Source organism: Bison bison, unplaced genomic scaffold (genome assembly GCF_000754665.1).
Source record: "Bison bison bison isolate TAMUID 2011002044 unplaced genomic scaffold, Bison_UMD1.0 scf7180017864068, whole genome shotgun sequence".
Classification (NCBI taxonomy): Eukaryota; Metazoa; Chordata; class Mammalia; order Artiodactyla; family Bovidae; genus Bison; species Bison bison.
Window position 1 is genome coordinate 936455 of NW_011494640.1, and position 21748 is coordinate 958202.

At 49.2% G+C, this 21748-nt stretch overlaps 1 protein-coding gene and 1 non-coding gene across 2 annotated transcripts in view; both read right to left on the bottom strand.

Moving 5' to 3' along the window:
- LAPTM5 (lysosomal protein transmembrane 5) overlaps positions 1-430 on the bottom strand; it is a 26596-nt gene extending 26166 nt beyond the window's left edge. The window contains exon 1 of the mRNA XM_010836880.1: positions 251-430. Coding sequence (XP_010835182.1) covers positions 251-337 — 87 coding nt within the window. The 5' untranslated portion in view covers positions 338-430. The remainder of the gene's footprint in view (positions 1-250) is intronic.
- A 615-nt stretch (positions 431-1045) lies between these two features.
- Positions 1046-1117, bottom strand: TRNAC-GCA. Its single transcript has one exon. It is a non-coding gene; the product is annotated as a tRNA-Cys (tRNA).
- Positions 1118-21748: the final 20631 nt, after the last annotated feature.

Here is a 21748-nt window from a genome sequence, read left to right on the forward strand (position 1 = left end):
ACTGCCGCAGAGCTCCCCCCGCCCCCAAACCCCAGCCCCGGCACACACTTTGGACAGAGAGGGACCCTAAGGCCCAGAGCAGGGAAGGGACCGCCGGGGTTCTACGAAGAGGTGGTGAACAACGGTCCTCCCATTCAAGGGGGTTCAGTAGATGGGGGTGGGGCTCGCTCGCTCTCTGTCTTACACACACACACACACACACACACACACACACACACACACACACTGCCCGGGGCACCTGCGCACTCACCACATGGTAGATGGCCAGGGCGGTGGTAGCGATGCGCACATTGAAGCAGCAGCAGGTCTGGCGGATGGCGGCCGCGCGGGGGGCCATGATGCTGCCTCCCCTCCTCCGAGGCACTGACGGGGAAGGAACGAGGAGCCTGGAGCAGGGGCAGAAAAGGGGAAGCTGCCGGCTGCCCTCCTCACTTCCTTCCTGCCCCTCAGACAGGCAGGGGGGTGGGCGTCACAGCTGGGGCGGGGCGGCAGGGGAAGGGCCCCGGCCTGCCTCGAGTAGGACAGCGGGGGGCCGCCGCCACTCCCGGAGGGGCTTCCCTTAGACTCCACTGCCTGCTGTTTGCCAGGGCTCAGGGCTGGGGTTTCAGCAGTTTCACTCACAAAACCCCGCTGACAGGATGCTCACCACCACCCTGGATGCAGGGACTGTTACCAGTCCCATTTCCGGACAGAAGTTAGACCCTCAGAGAGGTCAAGGCATCCACCCAAAGTCACACAGCAGTTAGTGCTGGTGGCAGGATTCAAACCCAGGTCTGCCCAGCTACAAAAACGGCTACTGCTTCGTGTCTCCCACCTTGTTAAGTGTTTCCTAAGCATGGTTACAAAGTCGGACGCGACTAAGCGACTTCACTTTCACTTTCAAGCATGGTCCTGGATCCACGCCTTTAATCCTCTAAAGTGAAGTTGTTCAGTCGTGTCCGACTCTTTGCCACCCAGTGGACCTTAGCCGACCAGGCTTCTGTGTCCGTGGGATTTCCCAGGCAAGAATACCGGGGTGGGTTGCCATTTCCTTCTCCAGGGGATCTTCCCAACCCAGGGATCGAACCTGGGTCTCCTGCATTGCAGGCAGACGCTTTACCCTCTGAGCCACCAGGGAAGCTGACCACTTCTCTCATCTTCTCAGCCCTTTCAGGGAGCTACTATTATCCCTATTTTACAGATGAAGAAACTGAGGCACAGAAAGGGGAAGTGATTTGCCCGAGGGTACACAATTTACCCGTGGAGGAATGGAGATTTGAACTAAGGCTTGACTGGTTCTAGAAATCAGTGTCTTCACTCTACCCTGAGCCTCAGAGAGAAGCCCAAACCAGGACAAGAATAATTACTAAACAAACCCACCAACTGGGTGTCAGGTCCTGGGCTCGGCTCTTCCCACAGCTGGGTCATCAAGGCGTCCGTCATAGCAATCTGGGGAACTCACCATCAGGTCCCTCTTTGTGAGCCTCAAGGCCCCCGATGCTCCCATGTCATCAGGGGTTTTTCTGCCTCGCTCTTAGGAAAAGCTGGAATGAATCTACTGAGACTATTAAACAAGTTACACTGGGATCTATACTTCCTTCTCAGATGAGAAATTATCTGTGTTGCAATAAAGGAAGGGAATAGGAGGCACTTGCAGAATTCCTGCAAGAAGTCTGCTCGGTCCAGACACTGAGAGTTCACTTGCTATGTGAAGCTTCCTCCAGTGGAGAAACTCAGCAGGACCTGCCATGCAGTCCCAGCCTCTTATGAGATCACAGAGTTAGAATTGGTTACTACAGCTGCCCATCATTTATACACCAAGAGAGGTTATTAAAGGTCTCTAGCTCCTCCCTCTCAGCAGGAGCTGCTCTATTAGACCTACAAAACTTGGCTGGGGGTCTTGATCAAACCTGTCTCTTCGCCAATGAGACCAAAAAGGGTTCTACAAGTTTGAGGCTCCTGGGCAGCCCAGCCAAGCCCTTCCCTACTTAATTTTCAAGCCTGTCTTTGCTCTTGTTGTTACAGGCCTTGCTGAGACCAGGTATCATAGAAAGGTGGTACAGAGTGGAGGTTAACAGCTTGGCTCAGAGGCTCATGCCTTGGGTTCAAATCCCAGCCCCTCCCAGCTGGGTAGCCAATCAGTTCAGTCAGTTCAGTCACTCAGTCGTGTCCGACTCTTTGCGACCCCATGGCATTCCAGGCCTCCTTATCCATTCCCAACACCCAGAGCTTGCTCAAACTCATGTCCATCGAGTCAGTGATGCCATCCAACCATCTCATCCTCTGTCGTCCCCTTCTCCGCCTGCTTTCAATCTTTCCCAGCATCAGGGTCTTTTCCAGTGAGTCAGCTCTTTGCATCAGGTGGCCAAAGTATTGGAGTTTCAGCTTCAGCCTCAGTCCTTCCAATGAATATTCAGGACTGATTTCCTATAGGATCAGGATCTCCTTGCAAACCAGCAAAATTGGGTAGCCAGTGCAGCAAGAAATACCCTTCTTTCCCCAAGAATAGCAAGTCCAGACTGCCGGAGATGAGGACAGCAGAGGCCTAAGGCCAGGCTGACGAGTCTGGATTTAATGGTGCTGGGAAGACGTTTGAAAATTTAATACTGTAATACATGATAGCCATGAATAATATTATGATTTGGTGAAACCAGAGCCAGTATGGAGTCAATTCCCAAAGAGAGGTCCAAATGTACTAATGGAGCCAAGAACTCATTGTACATGGCATAGGGATGAATACTTTTCATTTTTATGGTGATAAATTCATTTTCATGTGCATTATAAAAATATACATAATGACCTCATGGATTCTGTTATTTTCCATTTATGGGAGTAATATAAAGTCTCAATGTAAAACAGAAGCATTTAAATTTTTTAAAAAAGCAATAGTTTGATTTAAAGAAAATTATCAAGGAGCCATAGCCAATGAGGCAGGCATACGCGGCCAACAGCCTCGGAGAGGGTAAAGGCGTCGCCGGTTTGGGAATCCTGGCGCATGAGAAATCCCTCAGTGTTTATGTGATCTCAGACAAGGCGTCTAATCTCTCCATCTGAGCTGTTGTTTCCACATCTGCAAAACGGAGGCAGAAGCTCCACCTCAGTGGAGAAGAAATGAGGTCACGTGCTTGCACACGTCTTGTTTGTTTCTCCCTTTCCGGCCCACCCTACTCCCCCATCTCAACCACACCCAAGCTTCTGGGAGAAGGCAGAGCTGGAATTTGAACTCTGATCTGTCTGATGCTGAGTCCTGGGACGCGCCTCCAGGAGGGTCCAGTGACTGTAAGTGACACGTGCTTTGTGGGCAGGTGGCATTTCCCAAGCACTGTCTCCCTTCCAGAAATGTCAGAATTCTGATGGATCTTCTATCCTTCACTGGATGGCACAGCCTCCAGCACATGCTGGTCCCTGGATGGAGCTTCAGTAACTTCCTGGGGGCTGGAAATCTGATCCTCTTTTTTTTTACTCCCTCCAACTTCCTAGGGAAGGGATAGCTATTATCCCAAAACTAGGTCCCTTGGCCAAGACCACTGTGGTAGGCAGAATAAAGGCCCTCCAAGGGTACCCACATCCTAATACCCAGAACTGGCAGATACATGTTACTTTACATGGCAAAGGGAATTTGCACATGTGATTAAGTTAGGAATCTTGAGGTTGTCTTGAATTATCCAAGTGAACCCAATGTAATCAAAAGAGTCACCAAAAGTGAAAAAGGGAGGTGGGAATATCAGAGTCAGACAGAGACTAGAAGATGCTACACTTCTGGCTCATAAGGAAGGGGCCACAAGCCAAGGAATGCAGGCAGCTTCAAGGGGCTGCAAAAGGCAATGGAACAGATTTTCTCTGTCTAAAAGAAATGCAACCCTGCTGACACTTTGCTTTTAGGCCAGTGACCACTGTTCCAGACTTCTGACCTCCAGATCTATAAGATAATAAATGTGTATTGTTTTAAGCCACTGCCTTTACGGTAATTTGTTACAGCAGCAACAGGTAACTCACACAGCTACTCAGCAGAGTCCACAATGGAGCCTGGAAGTCTCTGCCTTTGGAATCACAGTACATTCCATCGCCATTGGAGGCCCCAGTCCCCATCCTCACAAGTGCAGCCCTTGACCTCCTCACTGTGTGATCTTGGCCAAGTCATGGACTTCTCTGAGTCTCAATTTCCCCTGCACAGGGTGGAGGTAAGGATAACACCCATCTCATCATCTGTGACGATTAAATAAGAAAATACATGCAGGGACTTCCCTGGTGGTCCAGTGGTTGGGACTCTGTGCTTCCAGTGCAGGGGGTATGTTTTTGATCCCCAGTGGGGGCAACTAGGATCCCACATGCCATGTGGCAAAAAAAAAAAAAGAGAGAGAGAGAAGAAGATAACGCACACGCAGCTGACGATGCTGCAGAAGCTCCAACTCCAATTCTGTCCTCTTCCATTACCAAGTTTTGAGCTCCTCCAGGCTACTCTTTAAACGCCCTTTGTTAACAGGTAGAACCCTTGAAAATTTCATGCCTTCCAAACTCCTCAAAATAAGGAGGAAGAAATGTTCCACATCTCTGCAGAGATGAATCTGCTTATGAAACCGTCTTCCTAAGTTCTACTTCTTTCAAAAGAGTCTTCTGAAGACTCCCTGACTTCAAGGATAATTCGCATATCCTAGAAAGTCACCTTTCATCCAGAAAAAGTCTATAATTCTGGTTGGCTGCCTTGCTTAATTATTTACTGCCGTGGTATATTAATATTGCAATGGACACATCTGTTTCCTCAAAGGCAGAGTTACTTGCGGGTTTTCTTTGTGAAGCCAGAAGAACATCTTTGGAACTTCCCTCTTCACACACATGCCTGGAGGTAAAAATAAAAGCCATGACTCTATCAGGTTTCATATTTAAACAAAGAACTGGGGAGTCTTGTGTCCTTTCAATGAACCAGGTAAAGCACTTTGGAGGGTCTGGCTCATAGTAAAGCCCTAATGCTGGGAGCTATTTTGATTGTGATTGTTTTGATGTTCATTTCTATTATTAGCTAAGCTCTTTCCCAGCTCATTGCTCAGCTGAGCATCCCCCAGACCCCGCCTGGAGAGGAAGGCAGAGTGAAGTTGCTGGTATGGACCTGGCAGGCCTGAGGAGAGAGTGGCCTGCCACAAGACACGCAGCCAGGCAGCAGCAGAACCATAAGTGGGGTCCCACTTTGGGATAGCGGCTTGGGAAGCATGTGAATGGTGCAACCATGGGTAACTCACCAGAACTCTCCTCCCCAGGGGGCTCCTGGGTACCCTCTGCGGCTCGCCCCGGCCAAGGGTCAAGCTTCCTGCCAGACCACTGATCTGTAATTCCCTCCTGGCAGCCCACATCACCTCACTCCTGCCTTTGAGATTTGGAGCTGGGACCTTCAGGGCCAAGGCCAGTGGTCTGAAAAATATGAGAAACCACATATCCCATCTTCCCCTTCTCCTCCTCCCAACTGAGCAGACTCACCAGCACCCATAGCCTGAATATGCAACCTGGTGTCCCTCCCCTGCTCCCTTGACCTCAGAGGATCAGCCTGGCTACCACAGCCCAAAGGCCAGGACTTGGGGAGAGCAGGCCCTCCAATGACCAGCAAGTCAGTCCCCAAGGTAGGCAGGGGCCCTGAAGCTGTCTGTCTAACGCTGCATCAAAGAGGATATCTCTTGGCCAGCTATCCCACGGTCACTGGCTGTACCCAGGGGCACAATCACACCATATACAGATCTGTCAGTGCTGCCATGGTCTTCGTGGGCAGAAGACTCCTGAGCAGGAGGCTCTAGGGTGATGGCACTGCATTCAGAAAGGCTGCTGGCTAGAAATAGGAGGAAGAGCCATGCCATTGCTCTCTGGAAGAAAGTCAGCTCTGGGCATTCCCCGAAGTCTAGCATCCCAGACCAGGGGTACCACTGATGCTGTCTATGGGGACAAGATCACTGATCCCAGAGCTAGGAACCCAACTCCTCTCCTCGCTCAGGTCTCCAATCTGCCTCTTTCTCACTCTGAGTCTATAGAGTGGGAATTGTCATACTGTGCCCAGGGCTGCTGTAAGGACTGGAGGGTCATCTCTGTGAACCATCAGTCTCCGGCAGCGTCTCCCTTCTCCTAGCTGTCAACCCCACCCTTGGAAAGAACCTCAAAGATCCAGGTCCCTGAAAAGTTGCACACCTGCCATTAACCCCACAATAAGAATGACCTCATTAGGGCATTTCCCCAAGTTAGGGGATTTTTCCTTAATCAAATAAAAACAACAACAACCAAACAATGAAAGTGATAGGGCCTGCTAAGAGCCAAGTCACTACAAGAGATTAAAAAAAAAAAAAGGACGACTCAAAACTAGTATTTATGGTTCTGGCCAATGCACTATTAATGAATGGACTTCTAGGAAAACTATGATCATGATGATCAAAAAGGGACAGACTTGATAAGTATGCGCTCTCTACTCTTGTCCTAACCCCCCTGTTCCTGCCAGGAATGCAAGCTTAGTGGTTGGAGGAGCAGCAGCTATTTTGGAAGCATGAGGACAAAAGTCATACCCTAAGAATACTTGAGGAGAATGATGGAAAGAGCCTGGGGCCCTGATGGCATCATGAAACCTCTGTATCAGCCCTGAACTCCCTTTCTCTGGCCATCTTGAACTGTAAGAAAAAGAAACCTACCCAGGAATTCTGACTTAATTCATGTGTTCAGCTAGAGGCTTGGAGCACAAGCCTTAGGTGCTTGGAACACAACAGTAGACAGGACACACAAGGTCCCTGCTCTCATGGGATGAACATTCTAATAAGGGAGACAGGAAGTAAACAAGGACCCACAAAACAAGGACATTTCAGTAAGAAATAATTCTCAATCACTGTGCTCTGCTGCCTCTGCTAGCCTGGCTTCTGGTCTCCACTAGAGAATAGATTTTCTGTGGGACTTTGGGACAATCTCTTACCCACTCTAACCTCTGTATCACTGTCTGTAACATCAGGGAGGGGTCCAAAGTCATCTTCCCTAAGGCCTGGCCCTCCTCAGCCAGGCCCCAATGCCAGGCAGGTTACTTACTCTAAGAAACTGCTCCCAGAGCCTGGACACCCTCCAGGTTGACTGGGCTGTTGCTGCCCTCGAATTTCTCAGCATTGAGTAAACAGCTGGGAGGCCCTGGCCCAGACCTCCTGACTGCAGCCCTTTCAGAGCCGCCAGTAAATCTCAAGCAACTGCTGAAAGATCTGTGCCCAGACAGCCTGTGGCTGAAGGGCCCGATTGTGGTCGCGGCCTCTCCCTGCCAGCGGTGGACACGACCCTGGGCAGGTTGGGAAGCCGGGCCAGCAGAGGCCAGACTGCACTCTGCAGCCACCACGGCTGCTGTCCCAGGCCACTATCCCTGTTCTGGGGATCCCAGCTGCTGCTAACTTCCTGCCCAGGTCCCCCTTTGTGCCTCAGACCCCACACACCCCTTTGTACTCAGCACCCCACAAACAGGGCCCTCTGGGTGTGACCACCCCCCCGCAGCCTCCCCTCCACCCAACACCCCTTCAGCTCCCCCTCACCTTCACTTCTTCCCAGTCACCACGCCCTGTGGATTCAGCCTCCCTTTCCTCTGCCTTTCTCCATCCCCACACACAGGGCCCAAGGACCACCACCTCCCACTGGACTTACCTGTGGAGAGAGGCTGGGGCAGAAGGAAAAGGGCCCCCCTCCCCGCCTCTGGGACTGAGCAGACTCTGAGGGCCAGTGCCCAGGCCCAGCTCCCACACTCTCCCAGGAGGGAAGGTGTTTCTTTGGCCTGAGGGCCTTCAGAGGGCTGGGTCTGCTGTCAGACCTGCTCTTTGGGGCCCTCTATCCTCCTCCAAGTGTCTGAAGAGGAGGTGGTCCAGGCTACAAATTCAGAATCAATGCATAGATAGATAGCATAGCAGGGACAAGTAATAATATCACCTCCGAGCAAAAGGGATAATTGAAATATATTCAAAAATATATTCAAAAAATATATATTTCAATTATCCCTTTTGCTCGAGGTGGTATCATTACCTGTCCCTGCTATGCTATCTATCTATGCATTGATTCTGAATTACATTAAAAACCATTAGAAACACTGGACAAATGTGACTGACTTGAAGGCCACACCTCCTCCCACAGAGTCTGCCTAAGAGCCTGAAGTCCAGCACCGCGCTTATGAGGACGCCCTGTTCAGACTCTGCAGCCCCATCTACACTGGCCTCATGGTCCAGGGAACCTCAGTCTGTTCTGTGCCTCCTCCAAGGGGACAGTGTGGAAATGCTAATCTGACAGGTCTCATCTGTGAGTTCATTTGACGCATACTTACTGCATGCCTACTGTGTGCCAGGCCCTGTGCTAGGCCTCAGGGATCAAGCAGTGAGCAAGACAAAGGCCCAGCCTGCCAGGGGCTGCTGATGGAGGGTGTCAGCTAGATCCCAACCCCCCACTTGTAAAAACTGGAGTGGGGGCCTCCTGCCAATTGGGGCTGCCTTGAGCCTGCGGTCACAGGTGGCGGCCCCAGTGATTCCAGCCAAAACCCAAACGGGGAAAGCAGAGGCCAGTAATAGTCGCAGCATTATTAATAGCATCAAAGGGACAGGTGACAATACCACCTCTTAGTAAAAGGCATAATCGAGATGACGCTGGTGGTCTAAAAATAGCTGGACCCTCAGTTCGAGAGGCATCAGGCGTAGGGGAAATCCGCAGACCTTGGAGGAGGACAAGTCTGGGTTCATACCCCTCTTTGTCCCTGGTAAGCTGTGTAACCTAGGTCTAGTCTAACGGCCTTTCTCAGTTTTCTCATCTGTAAAATGGGTGTAACAATAAGCCAACTTCTCCGGCAAAATTGCCACGAACAATAAGATAATGATTAGGACGCTGAACTGTACAGGTGGCCTCTGAAGCATCTATACCTGCCCCAACTCATCACGTTTACCCTTGCCAACCACACTTCCTAAAGGCTGATTCTAAACAATTCCTGTCTGGCTCAAGAACTTTCAGTGGCTTCCTGCGGCCTGCAAAGTCCATTCTTTGGCAGCCACTAATCGGGGGCTCTGTCTGCAGCGCCCCAGGGAAGCTCAGACTTTCTCTGAGGCCGAGCTCTTCCGGATCCCACAGAGCAAGGCAGCCTGAGGACCACACTCTCCACCCCCACCCCGGGGATCTCTTGGTACGAGGCCTTGGGGGTACAAGACCTGAAGCTCTCACTTGTATCACCAGCCTCAGCCCCACCCCATTCCCCCAAAACCCCCTTACACTGGAGGGAAATGTGGGGGTGTTTGTGGTTGGAGAAGCGTGCTATTTCCCATCAGGGCTAATCTGATGTTGACATTTTCCACCCCACCCCCAAGCTGCTTTGCTAAGTGACACAGCCCTGTGCTCCTGCCTCAGAAGGGTAGGGGGCTGAGTCCTATCCCCCTCTGGGGGTTCCCAGGGATGACAGAAGGTACTGATGAGGTCCAGGGAAACTGGACGGACAGCATCACAGGGCGCCTCTGGAGGGCTAGCCTTTCACACGCATCACTTCATTTACACTCTGGGAAGGTGCTGTTCTTGTCTCCACTTTACAGACTAAAATACTGAGGATTCCAGGGGAGAATGGGTTTTCCGGGAGTACATTCTCCCTATGGGTAAAGTAAAACTCTTACCATTCACTTTTTTAAGTTTATTTTTCAATAGATAACATGCATAAATTTTTAAATATACAAAAAGATACAAAGTGAAAGGTGAGTATCACCCTGTCCAGTTGAGTTCAGTTATCCCACCCCTGTCCAGTTCAGTTCAGTCCCTCAGTCGTGTCTGACTCTGTAACCTCATGGACTGCAGCATGTCAGGCTTCCCTGTCCATCACCAACTCCCGGAACTTGCTTAAACTCATGTTCATCGAGTCAGTGATGCCATCCAACCATCCCATCCTCTGTCCCCTTTTTCTCCTGCCTTCAATCTTTTCCAGCATCAGGGTCTTTTTCAATGAGTCAGTTCTTCACATCAGGTGGCCAAAATATTGGTGCTGAGTGCAAATTAACTGAGTTAATATTCAGGACTGATTTCCTTTAGGATTGACTGCTTTGATCTCCTTGCTGTCAAGGGACTCAAGAGTCTTCTCCAACACCACAGTTCAAAAACATCAATTCTCTGGTGCTCAACTTTCTTTATGGTCCAACTCTCACATCCATACATGGCTACTGGAAAAACATAGCTTTGACTATACAGAGCTTTGTAAAGGTCCTGACTATAAGCAGAGTAATGTCTCTGCTTTTTAATATGCTGTCTAGGTTGGTCATAGCTTTTCTTCCAAGGAATAAGCGTCTTTTAATTTCATGGCTGCAGTCACCATCCGGAGTGATTTGGAGCCCAAAAAAATACTCTCTCACTGTTTCCATTGTTTCCTCATCTATTTACCATGAAGGGATGGGACCGGATGCCATGATCTTAGTTTTTTGAATGTTGAGTTTTAAGCCAACTTTTTCACGCTCTTCTTTCACTTTCATCAAGAAACTCTTTAGTTCCTCTTTGCTTTCTGCCATAATGATAGTATAATCTGCACATCTGAGGTTATTGATATTTCTCCCGGCAATCTTGATCCCAGCCTGTGACTCACCCAGCCCAGCATTTTGCATGATGTACTGTGCATTTAAGTTAAAGAAACAAGGGGACAATATACAGCCTTGACATATTCCTTTCCCAATTTGGAACTAGACCATTGTTCAATGTCTTATTCTAACTGTAGCTTCTTGACCTGCATACAGATTTCTCAGGAGCCAGGTAAGGTGGTCTGGTATTTCCGTCTCTTGAAGAATTTTCCAGTTTGTTGTGATTTACACAGTCAAAGGCTTTAGCATATTCAAGTCACGTCAACCATGAAGCAGAAGTAGATGTTTTTCTTGAATTCTCTTGCTTTTTCTATGATCCAACAGATGTTGGCAATTTGATCTCTGGTTCCTCTGCCTTTTCTCAATCCAACTTGAACATCTGGGAGTTCTCGGTTCACGTATTGTTGAAGCCTAGCTTGAAGAATTTTGAGCATTACTTTGCTAGCATATGAAATTAGTGGAATTGTGTGGTAGTTTGAACATTCTTTGGCATTGCTCTTCTTTGGGATTAGAATGAAAACTGAACTTTTCCAGTCCTGCGGCCACTGCTGAGTTTTCCAGATTTGCTGGCATATTGAGTGCAGCACTCTCACAGCATCAACTTTTAGGATTTGAAATAGCTCAACTGGAATTCCATCACCTTCACTAGCTTTGTTCATAGTGATGCTTCCTAAGGCCCACTTGACTTCTTACTCCAGGATGTCCAGCTCTAGGTGAGTGATCACACCATTGTGGTTATCGGGACATTAAGACCTTTTTTGTGTAGTTCTTTTGTGTATTCTTGCCACCTCTTCATAATATCTTCTGCTTCTGTTAGGTCCATAGCATTTCTGTCCTTTACTGTGCCCATCTTTTCATGAAATGGTTCCTTGGCATCTCTAATTTTCTTGAAGAGACCTCTAAGTCTTTCCCATTCTATTGTTTTCCTATATTTCTTTGCATTGGTCACTTAGGAAGGTTTTTTTTTAATCTCTCCTTGCTATTCTTTGGAATTCTGCATTCAGATGGGTATATCTTTCCTTTCCTCATTTGCATTTCGCTTTTCTTTTCTCAGCTATTTGTAAGGCCTCCTCAGATAACCATTTGCCTCTTTGCAAATTCTTCTTAGGGATAGTTTTGATCACTGCCTCCTATATAATGTCACAAATCTCTGTCCATAATTCTTCAGGCACTCTATCTATCAGATCTAATCCTTTGAATCTATTTGTCACATTCTCTGTATAATCGTAAGGGATTTGATTTAGGTCATACCTGAATGGTCTAGTGGTTTTCCCTTCTTTCTTCAATTTAAGTCTGAATTTTGCAATAAGGAGTTCATGATCTGAGCCACAGTCAGCTCCTGGTCTTGTTTTTGCTTACTGCATGGAGCTTCTCTGTCTTTGGCTACAAAGAATATAATCAATTTGATTTTGGTATTGACCATCTGGTGATGTCCATGTGTAGAGACGTCTCTTGTGTTGTTGGAAGGAGGGTGTTTGCTATGACCAGTGCGTTCTCTTGGCAAAACTCTGTTAGACTTTGCCGTGCTTCATTTTGTACTCCAAGGCCAAATTTGCCTCCAGGTATCTCTTGACTTCCTATTTTCACATTCCAGTCCCCTGTGATGAAAAGAGCATCTTTTTGTTGCTGTTGTTAGCTCTAGAAGGTCTTGTAGTTCTTCATAGAACCATTCAACTTTAGCTTCTTCAGCTTTAGTTGTTGGGGCATAGACGGGGATTACTGTGATATTGAATGGTTTGCCTTGGAAATGAACAGAGATCATTCTGTCATTTTTGAGATTGCACCCAACTACTGCATTATGGACTCTTTTGTTGACTAGGAGGGCTACTCCATTTCTTCTAAGGGATTGTTGCCCACAGTAGTAGATATAATGATCATCTGAACTAAATTCGCCCATTCCAGTCCATTTTAGGTCATCTCCTGTTTGACCACTTCCAATTTGCCTTGATTCGTGGACCTAACATTCCAGGTTCTTATGCAATATTGTTCTTTACAGCATCAGACTTTACTTCCATCACCAGTCACATCCACCACTGGGCGTTGTTTTTGCTTTGGCTCAGGCTCTTCATCCTTTCTGGAGTTATTTCTCCACTGTTCTCCAGTAGCATATTGGGCACCTACCGACCTGGGGAGTTCTTCTTCCAGTGTCATATCTTTTTGCCCTTTCATCCTGTTCATGGGGTTCTCAAGTCAAGAATACTGAAATGGTTTTCCATTCCCTTCTCCAGTGGATCTTCTTTAGTCAGAACTCTCCACCATGACCCATCTCTTTTGGGTGGCCCTACACGGCATGGCTCATAGTTTCAGAGTTAGAAAGACTATCGTCCTTGTGATCACTTTGGTTAGTTTTTCTGTGATTGTGGTTTTCATTCTGTCTGTCTTCTGATGGAGAAGGATAAGAGGCTTGTGGACGCTTCCTAATGGAAAGGACTGGCTATGGAGGAATCTGGGTCTTGCTCTGATGGGTGGTAAGTGCTCAGAAGATCTTTAATCCAATTTTCTGTGGATGGGTAGGGCTGTGTTCCCTCCCTATAGTCTGGCCTGAGGCCAGCTATGATAGGGGTAATGGAGGTAACAGCGACCTCCTTCAAAAGGACTTATGCCACCATGCCGCAGCTCACAGGACTGTTGTATTCCGTGCTCCTGACCATGTGGCAGGCCACTGTTGATGTATGCCTCCGCCAGAGACTCCTGGACACACACAAGCCTGGCTCAGTCTCTTGTGGGGTCGCTGTTCCTTCCTCCTGGGTCCTGGTGTGCACATGGCTTTGTTTGTGCCCTCCAAGGGTCTGTTTCCCCAGTCCTGTGGGAGTTCTGTAGTCAAATCCCACTGGCCTTCAAAGTCAAATTCCCTGGGGCTTCTCAGTCCCTTTCCCAGATTGGGAAATCTGTTGTGGGCCTAGAACTTTTGCAACAGTGCCAGAACTTCTTGGTATAGTAGTTCTCCAGTTTGTGGGTCGTCTGCTTGGCGGCTCTGTGGTGGGGCTAATGGCAGCCTCCTCCAAGAGGACTTGTGCCACGTGCCACGCCTTCCGGGTCTGCTGCAGCCAGAGCCCCTGTCCCCGAAGCAGGTCACTCCTGCCCTTGACTCTGCAAGAGACACTTACACACTCAAAGGCAGGTCTGGTTCAGTCTCTTGTGGGATCCCTGGGTCCTGGTGCACACAAGGTTTCGTTTGAGCCCTCTGAGCGTCTCTGGTGGGTATGGGGTTTGATTCTAAAGTCAGTTTCGCCCCTCCTACCATCTTGTTGGGGCTTCTCCTTTGCCCTGGACGTGGGATATATTTTTTTGGTGGGACCCCTGTCCAACAGCTGCCACTTTACCCTCCCCTGGGGAACAAGGCGACTTGCTTTCTAGTGTTTCCTTCCAGAGATTTCTACACATGTACAAGTACAGCCACATACATTCCAATATCAAAAACAGTAGCTTAACTTATGTTCTGCATCATGTGTTCCCTGAAGGATAGGTGTGGAGCCTGCTGCATTTAAGTACATAAAGAAGGTTCACATTCTTTGTTATGGCTGCATGGTACTCCTTTGAGTGACTCTCTTATAACTAAATAAATTTTAACCAATGGATATTAGATTGCTTTCAATCTTTTGCAATTACAAACACTGCAGCAATACATATTATTCTATATGCATCATTTTCACATATTTGAGGACATGTGTAAGATAAATTCCAAAAGGTGGAATTATTAGGTTAAAGGGGACAAACATACCAGTTTTGATCCATATTGACAAATTCACTTTTCATACAGTTTGTAGCAATATATACTCCCACCAGCAACGTGCCTGTTACCCACATTCTCACCAATACAGTTAGTTATCAAACTTTTTGATCTTGACCAACATAATCGATGAAAAATGGCTTGCAAATACAGTTCAATTCATTTTATAAGTAAGGTTAAGGTTTACTTGTGTTTCATAAGTAACCTTTTACTTAAGGTTTCGTATATTTAGGAGCCAAGTATTTCCTTTTCTAATAAACTGTCTGAATCCTTTGCCCAATTTTTCGGTTGGTTGTCAGTCTATTTCTTATTGATTTGGAGGTGTTCCTTATAGATTAAGGAACTTACTCTTGTCAGTAATATAAGTTTAAGTATTTTTCACAAAGTGTATCTTTTGATTTGCTGGTGGATTTTTTTCACTATTGTTAAAGGATACTTAAATCTGTTGATATTTAGGGTTATAGCTATTTAAATGTCTGATTATAAAAATATTCCTCCATTTTTTTCTAGTACTTTTATGCTCTCGTTTCTACATCATTCCCTCTTCTGACTGATTTTCTTTGCCTTGATTTACCCATTCGCCAAATAACAGAGTCTTCCCTCATGGGTATTCAGTGGTTATATCACTGGAGAGGACATTAAACAGAAAAAGTAGGGAGATTACAGGAGGAGGAATGGTGGGGATTTCCAGATTCATTTCTGTCACTGTGTGACCTTAGCCAAGTCCCTTCCCTTCCCTGAGTTTCAGAACAAGGAAGTTGACCTGAGTGCTCACAAAGGCCCCTTCCTTCTCCCCATCTCTCTCACTGTTGAGTTATTTATTCTTTGAGTCTGGAGTTTGGAGTTGCCTGGGCTGTGGCAATCAGAGAAGGCTTCCAGGAGAAGGTGGGTCTTCATCCAGGCCTAGTCTAGGAGCTGGAGATGACAGAAGCCACTGCTTTATACCGAACTCTCTTACCTTACCTGCTTCAGTCCTCAAAACAGCCCAGTGAGCCAGTGAGACTGGATTACCTTGCTCTGCCCATTTCACAGATGAGAAAACTGAGGCTTTGAGACGTTGAGCAACTTGCCAAGGATCCTAGAGCCAGTCCATGGTGGAGCTGGGCCTCAGATGCTGGCCTGTGACGAGCAGAAGCTGGGGTTCTCAGTTTGAGAGCTGGAGGGGCAGGGGTGCTGGCTCTGGGAGTGGACAGCAGTCAGTGACTCTCCTTGTGGTAGGAGCGTGCATTGGGAAGCAGCTGGAGTTGGGTGATAGGAGGCCAGTGGCCCACGGATAAGGCCCACAGTGGGCGGGCAATGTGCCCATCCCGGCAGCTGGAGTTTAGATGAAATCTCGACTAGCCCAACCCAAAGCCTAGGAGAGGGACCACATTAACCCAGGCCCAGGGAAGCCCACTTCCTGCTTCTTGGGGCCTGGCTCACCGCTCAGCTTTTGCAGCATCTCCTGGCACATTTGCCTGCCGGGAGTGTTCATCTTGTTTTACTGTTGAGTGCTGTTGTTAGGACCCACACTTCCAAGCTCTCCTCCACTGCCTCCCAACTTGCTCTCATCACATGGTCATGCTCTCCACCTGGCTGGCCCCTGGTGACTTCTGAGTTTGAGAACCTGAATTAGAGGCACAGAACCTTGGAAGTGCACAGGTGATAGTTTGCAGGGAGAAGGGAGGTCTTTGAAGCAAAGGAGACGGAGGCCTAGAGGGAGGCAGTGACATCCCAGAGTCCCACCGTGGAGCCAGGCAGCACCGGAAGTAGGGTCAGGATCCGTGACTCCAAGTCCAGTGCTTGCCAACCTGCCTTCCACTGCCTACCAGAAGCCATGGGGTGTGGAGGGGGGTGGGAAGGGTGGCACAGAACCACCCGAAGGAAAAGAATGGGGAACACAACTGACGGCTGCCTCGATGGCCAGTCCCGCCACCCACACTGTGACCCAAGGCAAGTTCCTGCCGCCCCTGGGCCTCAGCGTCCCCGTCCCGCAGAAGGAGGAGGGATCTAGGACAGCCTAGGACATCTACAGTGTCTGTGAGCTCCTGAGCACCCCTCACCCTCCCTGCTCCGAGAGGCCTCGGGAACAAACCGTGCATTCCTCGGGCCTCTTCTGCACGGGCTAATATTGACCCAGGGCTGTTTCCTCTGGCCTGTGCAGGGGCTGTGTTTGCTCTGGCAGGACCCCTAGCCTCGCCTGTGCCCCTGTGTCCTCCCGCTGTGCCGGCCAAGACAGGAGGGGCCCAGACATGTGCCTCATAGGCTGGGGGCGGAGGGGGGAAGCAGAAACCACAAGGGGCCCAGGGCACTATCCCATGACCCCCTCACCCCCGCCCAGCTTTTAATGCTTCCAGTGTCTTTTTTTTAAATAAGAACTACCCAAACAGCAAAATGTCTGAAGTCTTTTTTTAGGGTTGTATTTTATAAATACACTCTCTTAACAAATATCTAACACTCATCCATACACACGCATATAATACAATAAATGTTTGTTTTATCTCACTTGGGAATCACATGGGAAACTTAAAAGAATCCTTTCCTTGGAGAAATGGCTGATTCCAGGGTGAGGCCAGGGACAGAAAGAGATAAGCCCAAAACATCTTTCTGCACCAGGAAGTAAGGGAGGACTCAAAGAGCAATGAAGCCATCGTTGAAGTCACAAGAGCTGGCAAGAAGGGCCCCCTCCAGCCCACTCTGAGCATCAGAATGAGAAAAGGATAGTCACATTATTACCTGTTGAATAAAACAGGAGTTATCATTTATCACCCTGAATAAATGCACAAATGATTAGAAGTGTGATGAGAAGTTAGTAATTAGCATTGCCTCCAAGTACCTCCCTGAACATGCTTTTCTGAGGCAAAGGGGAACGTATAACCTGACTATGGAGAAGCCTGCAGGTCGATCCCAGCTGAGGGTCCAGGGGGCCTTCACCAGCAATGGGGCAAAACCCAAGTATGTGCCACCTGGCGGGACACAGCAGGACCCCCAGCATCACTTCTGTGATAGAGCAGCTAAAGACGCACCAACTTGAATCCTGCCAGGAGCAAACAAACCCCAAACGAGGCTCACTCTGCCAAGCGACTGGCCTGCCATCTTCAGCAGCATCAAGACTGTGAAAGCTAAGAAGAGATGAGGAAACAGCTGTTCCAGGCCAAAGTCTACTGGAGAGACAGGACAACTCAATGCCAGGGCACTCCTGGGACCACAGGTGACTTCAGATGGAGCTTGAGGATGGCCGAAGAGATGCGTCAACATCAGCGTCCTGATTTCCAGCTGGAAGTGTGTTTGTGCGGGAAAGGTCCCTATTGGCAGGAAACAGGCGCTAAAATATTCAGGGGGCTGGGTCACCATAACAGCCACTTATTCTCAAATGGTCTAGGGGGAGTGATTTTTAGGGCTTGACTTGTACCTTCTCAGTGATGTTCAAGATCGTTAGAAAATTAGAGCAGGGAGGGGGACTTCATGAATCTAAGGCCCCCTGAGTCCTGAGCTAAAATTCCCAGGGGAGGCCAGGAGGAGCAAGAGGCTGCCTTGCAGGAGGCCGGCTCCTCCCACCTCCTTCCAAGCACATCCAGCAAATGAAATGAGAAACGGACATCCAGAGAGGGCACAGCCCTGCCTGAGGCCACACGGCGAACCGGGCAGCAGGCACTGGCAGCTCCCATCTTCCTGTGTTTCCATCCCCCTCCTTCAGGCTTTTTGAGGCCTCCCAGGATTCTGGCAGCACCTGCTCCCCTGGGGCTGACACCAGACAGAGACCAGAACTCTTAAGCTTCCTCCTCACTCTGCCTTGTTCATCCTTGTTCACTTAGGTCTTTCACTCTCTCGGTCTCCATCCCCCATCTCTGGTCCAAGCGGACAGCAAGTTAGTGGCGTTCTATGGGGCTGGGAGTCAGGGGCTCAGCTTTAGCCAATTCGGTCCCTGGCCCTCTGGATAATCTGGAACAGGTCACTGAAGCTCTCTACAATTGTTTCCTTATCATCACATGGCAGGATAATGTGTCAAAATTTTCACCAATGCCTCCTTCCCCAGAATTTCCCACGTCCCGTCTCCATCCCACCCCCCTGCTCCCCAGTCCCCATCTGGGGCCTGGCATGCTGCTGTCCTCAGGATAACACAGAAGCATGCAGATGACATGAGAGTCAAATTCACTGACTTCTGAGTTTCCAAAGTCCAGACTCCACCATCATGTAGAAAATGTGGACACCCAGGTGATAAACCAGAGGCATCCACCTTTGGGACCAGGTAGGTTTCTGGGCTGCGGAGGATGGAGACAAGGAGTTGTGAGGGAACCTGGGATGCTGTGAGTCCCTCAGCTCCCACTGGAGTGGGAGTCCGATGCTCAGAGGGTCTGATGTCCTAGGATGTGGTGAGAACAGAGTTCCTACCTGGTGCAGGAGCCAGGGACAAAGCCTTTCCTAGGGGCAGATGAGGCAGCCAGAGCACCCCATGGCACGTGAGTAGAGAGCTCTCTCCTCAGAAGGACGGGTGCAGGGAACTTTCTCCCCTGTATCCACGGCAGCACGATCATGGCACTGACATGGCCCCAGGGAGCTGGTGGCTCCAAAGGGACGCTGTGATGAGAGATCAGGGAGGACTCAGCAGTGCCCTCAAGGACAGAAACACAGGGACAAGCCAGCAGATGAACAGCACTGGTTTCTAATGCGCTCCTCCCACCTAAGCCCCCAGACCTTCAACAACCCTGGGGCAGGGGCCAGGGGCCAGGGGCACAGGGAATGACTAGATGATGATATTTCCATAACTTAATGGGGTGAAGGCATCACACAGAAGTTCAGGTCAGTTCAGAATTTAGAAAGAAAGCTGCTCTCCTCACACCTCATTGTTGTTGTTCCACTGCTCGGCCATGTCCAACTCTTTGCAACCCCATGGACCACCAGGCTCCCCTGTCCTTCACCATCTCCCAGAGTTTGCTCAAACTCACATCCATTGAGTCGATGATGCCATCTAACCATCTCATGCTCTGTTGCCCCCTCCTTCTCCTGCCGACAGTCTTTCCCAGCATCAGGGTCTTTTCCAGTGAGTCAGCTCTTCACACCACGTGGCCAAAGTATTGAAGCTTCAGCTTCAGCACCAGTCCTTCCAATGAATATTCAGGGTTGATTTCCTTTAGGATTGACCAGTTTGATCTCCTTGCAGTCCAAGGGACTCTCAAGAGTCTTCTCTGGCACCATCTATTCTTCGGGGCTCAGCCTTCTTTACGGTCCAGCTCTCACATCTGTACATGACTACTGGAAAAACTGCAGCTCATTTGCAAATTTTGATTGCTACCTAAAGTGTGGTAAACAGGAACAGCCCAGGGGCATGCTTGGGGCAGGCTCCCACGGGCTGGTGAGGCTAACTGTGCTGCATGTTTGCAACTCTGCATTCAGCAACCTTATCGGCCATGATGGAAGTATTTACACCTTGGAAATTGGCAGATGCTACGAGTCGGTAGGAATTGTAGTTTGTTTTGCTTTTCAGAGGGACTCTGCTAGCGTGTCCCCGAATAGCATCTCCTGCACAAGGTTGCCATGGACAGCAAGTGAACTTGTTCAGAGGACTTGGCACTGTGCCTGGTACCCAGCAGAGGCTCAGTCAGGGATCGCTGCTTCCGCTGCTGTTGCCTCAACAGGAAGATGAGGTCAGGCCTTTTCTGAGCTGGCCCCCTGTCTGTCTCACTGCTGGGGTTGGGATCAGGGGCTGTGGCATTATTTAGCCCCGTGAGTCACCAGAGCTGTCCAATGTGAGGACCCCCCAAAACCCCACCCCTGAGAAAGCCTTATCTTGAGGATGCTATGCTCAGTTTGCAAAGACCCAGGCTGCTCGGTGGAGGACAGCAAGGCCCTCTGTGGGCCTTCTAGGCGAGCCAGGAACACCAGTCTCTGGGCAGGACCCTGTAAAGAGCCAGCAGCAGGGTACAAGCCCCTGGATGCAAGGATAAGGTTGATGGGAAACAGAGAGATGGACCCCTGGACACCTGGACGGTCGACCACAGCCAGCTCTGTGAGGACTGAAACCACTCAGTGGAAAAACTCCAGTTGTTTTGCCCCATTCTGTGGGCTGCCTGTGTGTCTGTGATCAGGTGACAGGAAAATGGCTTTCTTCCTGGTCTCAGGCTGTATCGCATGCCCCGGCACACTCTGGGGAGGCCTCACAGAAGGGTGACATTGGGGTTGTTTACATTTGTTTTATTTTTCTTCACTTCAGGATGCCCATTCCCGGCCCAGAAACCACATCGCCATTGAGAGGTCAGGACATTTGAGGCCCCTGCGCCCGCTCCACCCAGCCTGGGCTGAGGGAGCCCAGGGTATACGCTGATGCTGGCCACTGACTGTCCACAAAGGCCAGCAGAGCCATAAACAAGAGGGGCGGGAACTTCCAGGCTGGCTGGGGCCAGCTTATTTGGACCAGAGTAGAGTGCACTGGCGAGGGTGTCCCAAAATAAAACTCACGTGGCCGGGGCTGGGAGCCAATCCCTCCATGGAAAATTTAAGATAATTTTTCATGGCTGCAAGGTCCAGGCCTCTAGATGGGCCACCCAGAATTATCTCATTGCCAAGGTCCTGATGGCTCTAGAAGTCCAAGGAAGCCATCCCCCTGTCTCTGGGCTCCCTCCCATTGCCAGGAGTCACAGTATGGCCAGAGCTGTCGGATGTTCAGAGTGCTACCCCTTCAGCATCACACATATGTGGAAACTGAGGCCAGAGAAAGAAAACTAAAACCATAAGAGCTGGGACTTCCTGGTGGTTCAGTGGTTAAGACTCTGCCTTTCAACTCAGGGCGTGCTCCTCTGATTGGAGAGCTAAGATCTCACTTGCCTCCAGGCCAAAAAAACAAAATATAAAACAGAAACGATATTGTAACAAATTCACTAAAGACTTTAAAGATGGTCCACATCAAAAAAAAAACTTTAAGAAATAATACTAAATACATTAATAAATAAAACCATAAGAGCAGAAGCGTGCTTTGTCAGATTCTTGTAGGTACTGAGCACAGGTGTTATGCAGTCACTCAGTCACGTGTGACTCTTTATGACCCCATGGACTGCAGCATGCCAGGCTTCCCTGTCCAGCAACAACTCCCAGAGTTTGCTCAAGCTTATGTCCATCAAGTTGATGATGCCATCCAACCATCTCAACCTCTGTCGCCCTCTTCTCCTCTTGCCTTCAATCTTTCCAAGGATCAGGGTCTTTTCTAATGAGTTGGCTCTTCGCATCATGTGGCCCAAGTATTAGTTCAGTTCAGTTGCTCAGATGGGTCTGATTCTTTGTGACCCCATGGATTGCAGCATGCCAGGCCTCCCTGTCCATCACCAATTCCCAGAGTTTACCCAAACTCATGTCCATCGAGTATTGGTATAGTTGCCGAATGCAGATTAACACTGAAGGGAGCAACCGAGCTAGCAGTGAGGAGGCGGAAGATTAAGTGAGCAGAACACGGAAACAGCTGCAGAAGGTCAAGGGTGTGGAATCTCAGCCGAGGGTCTTG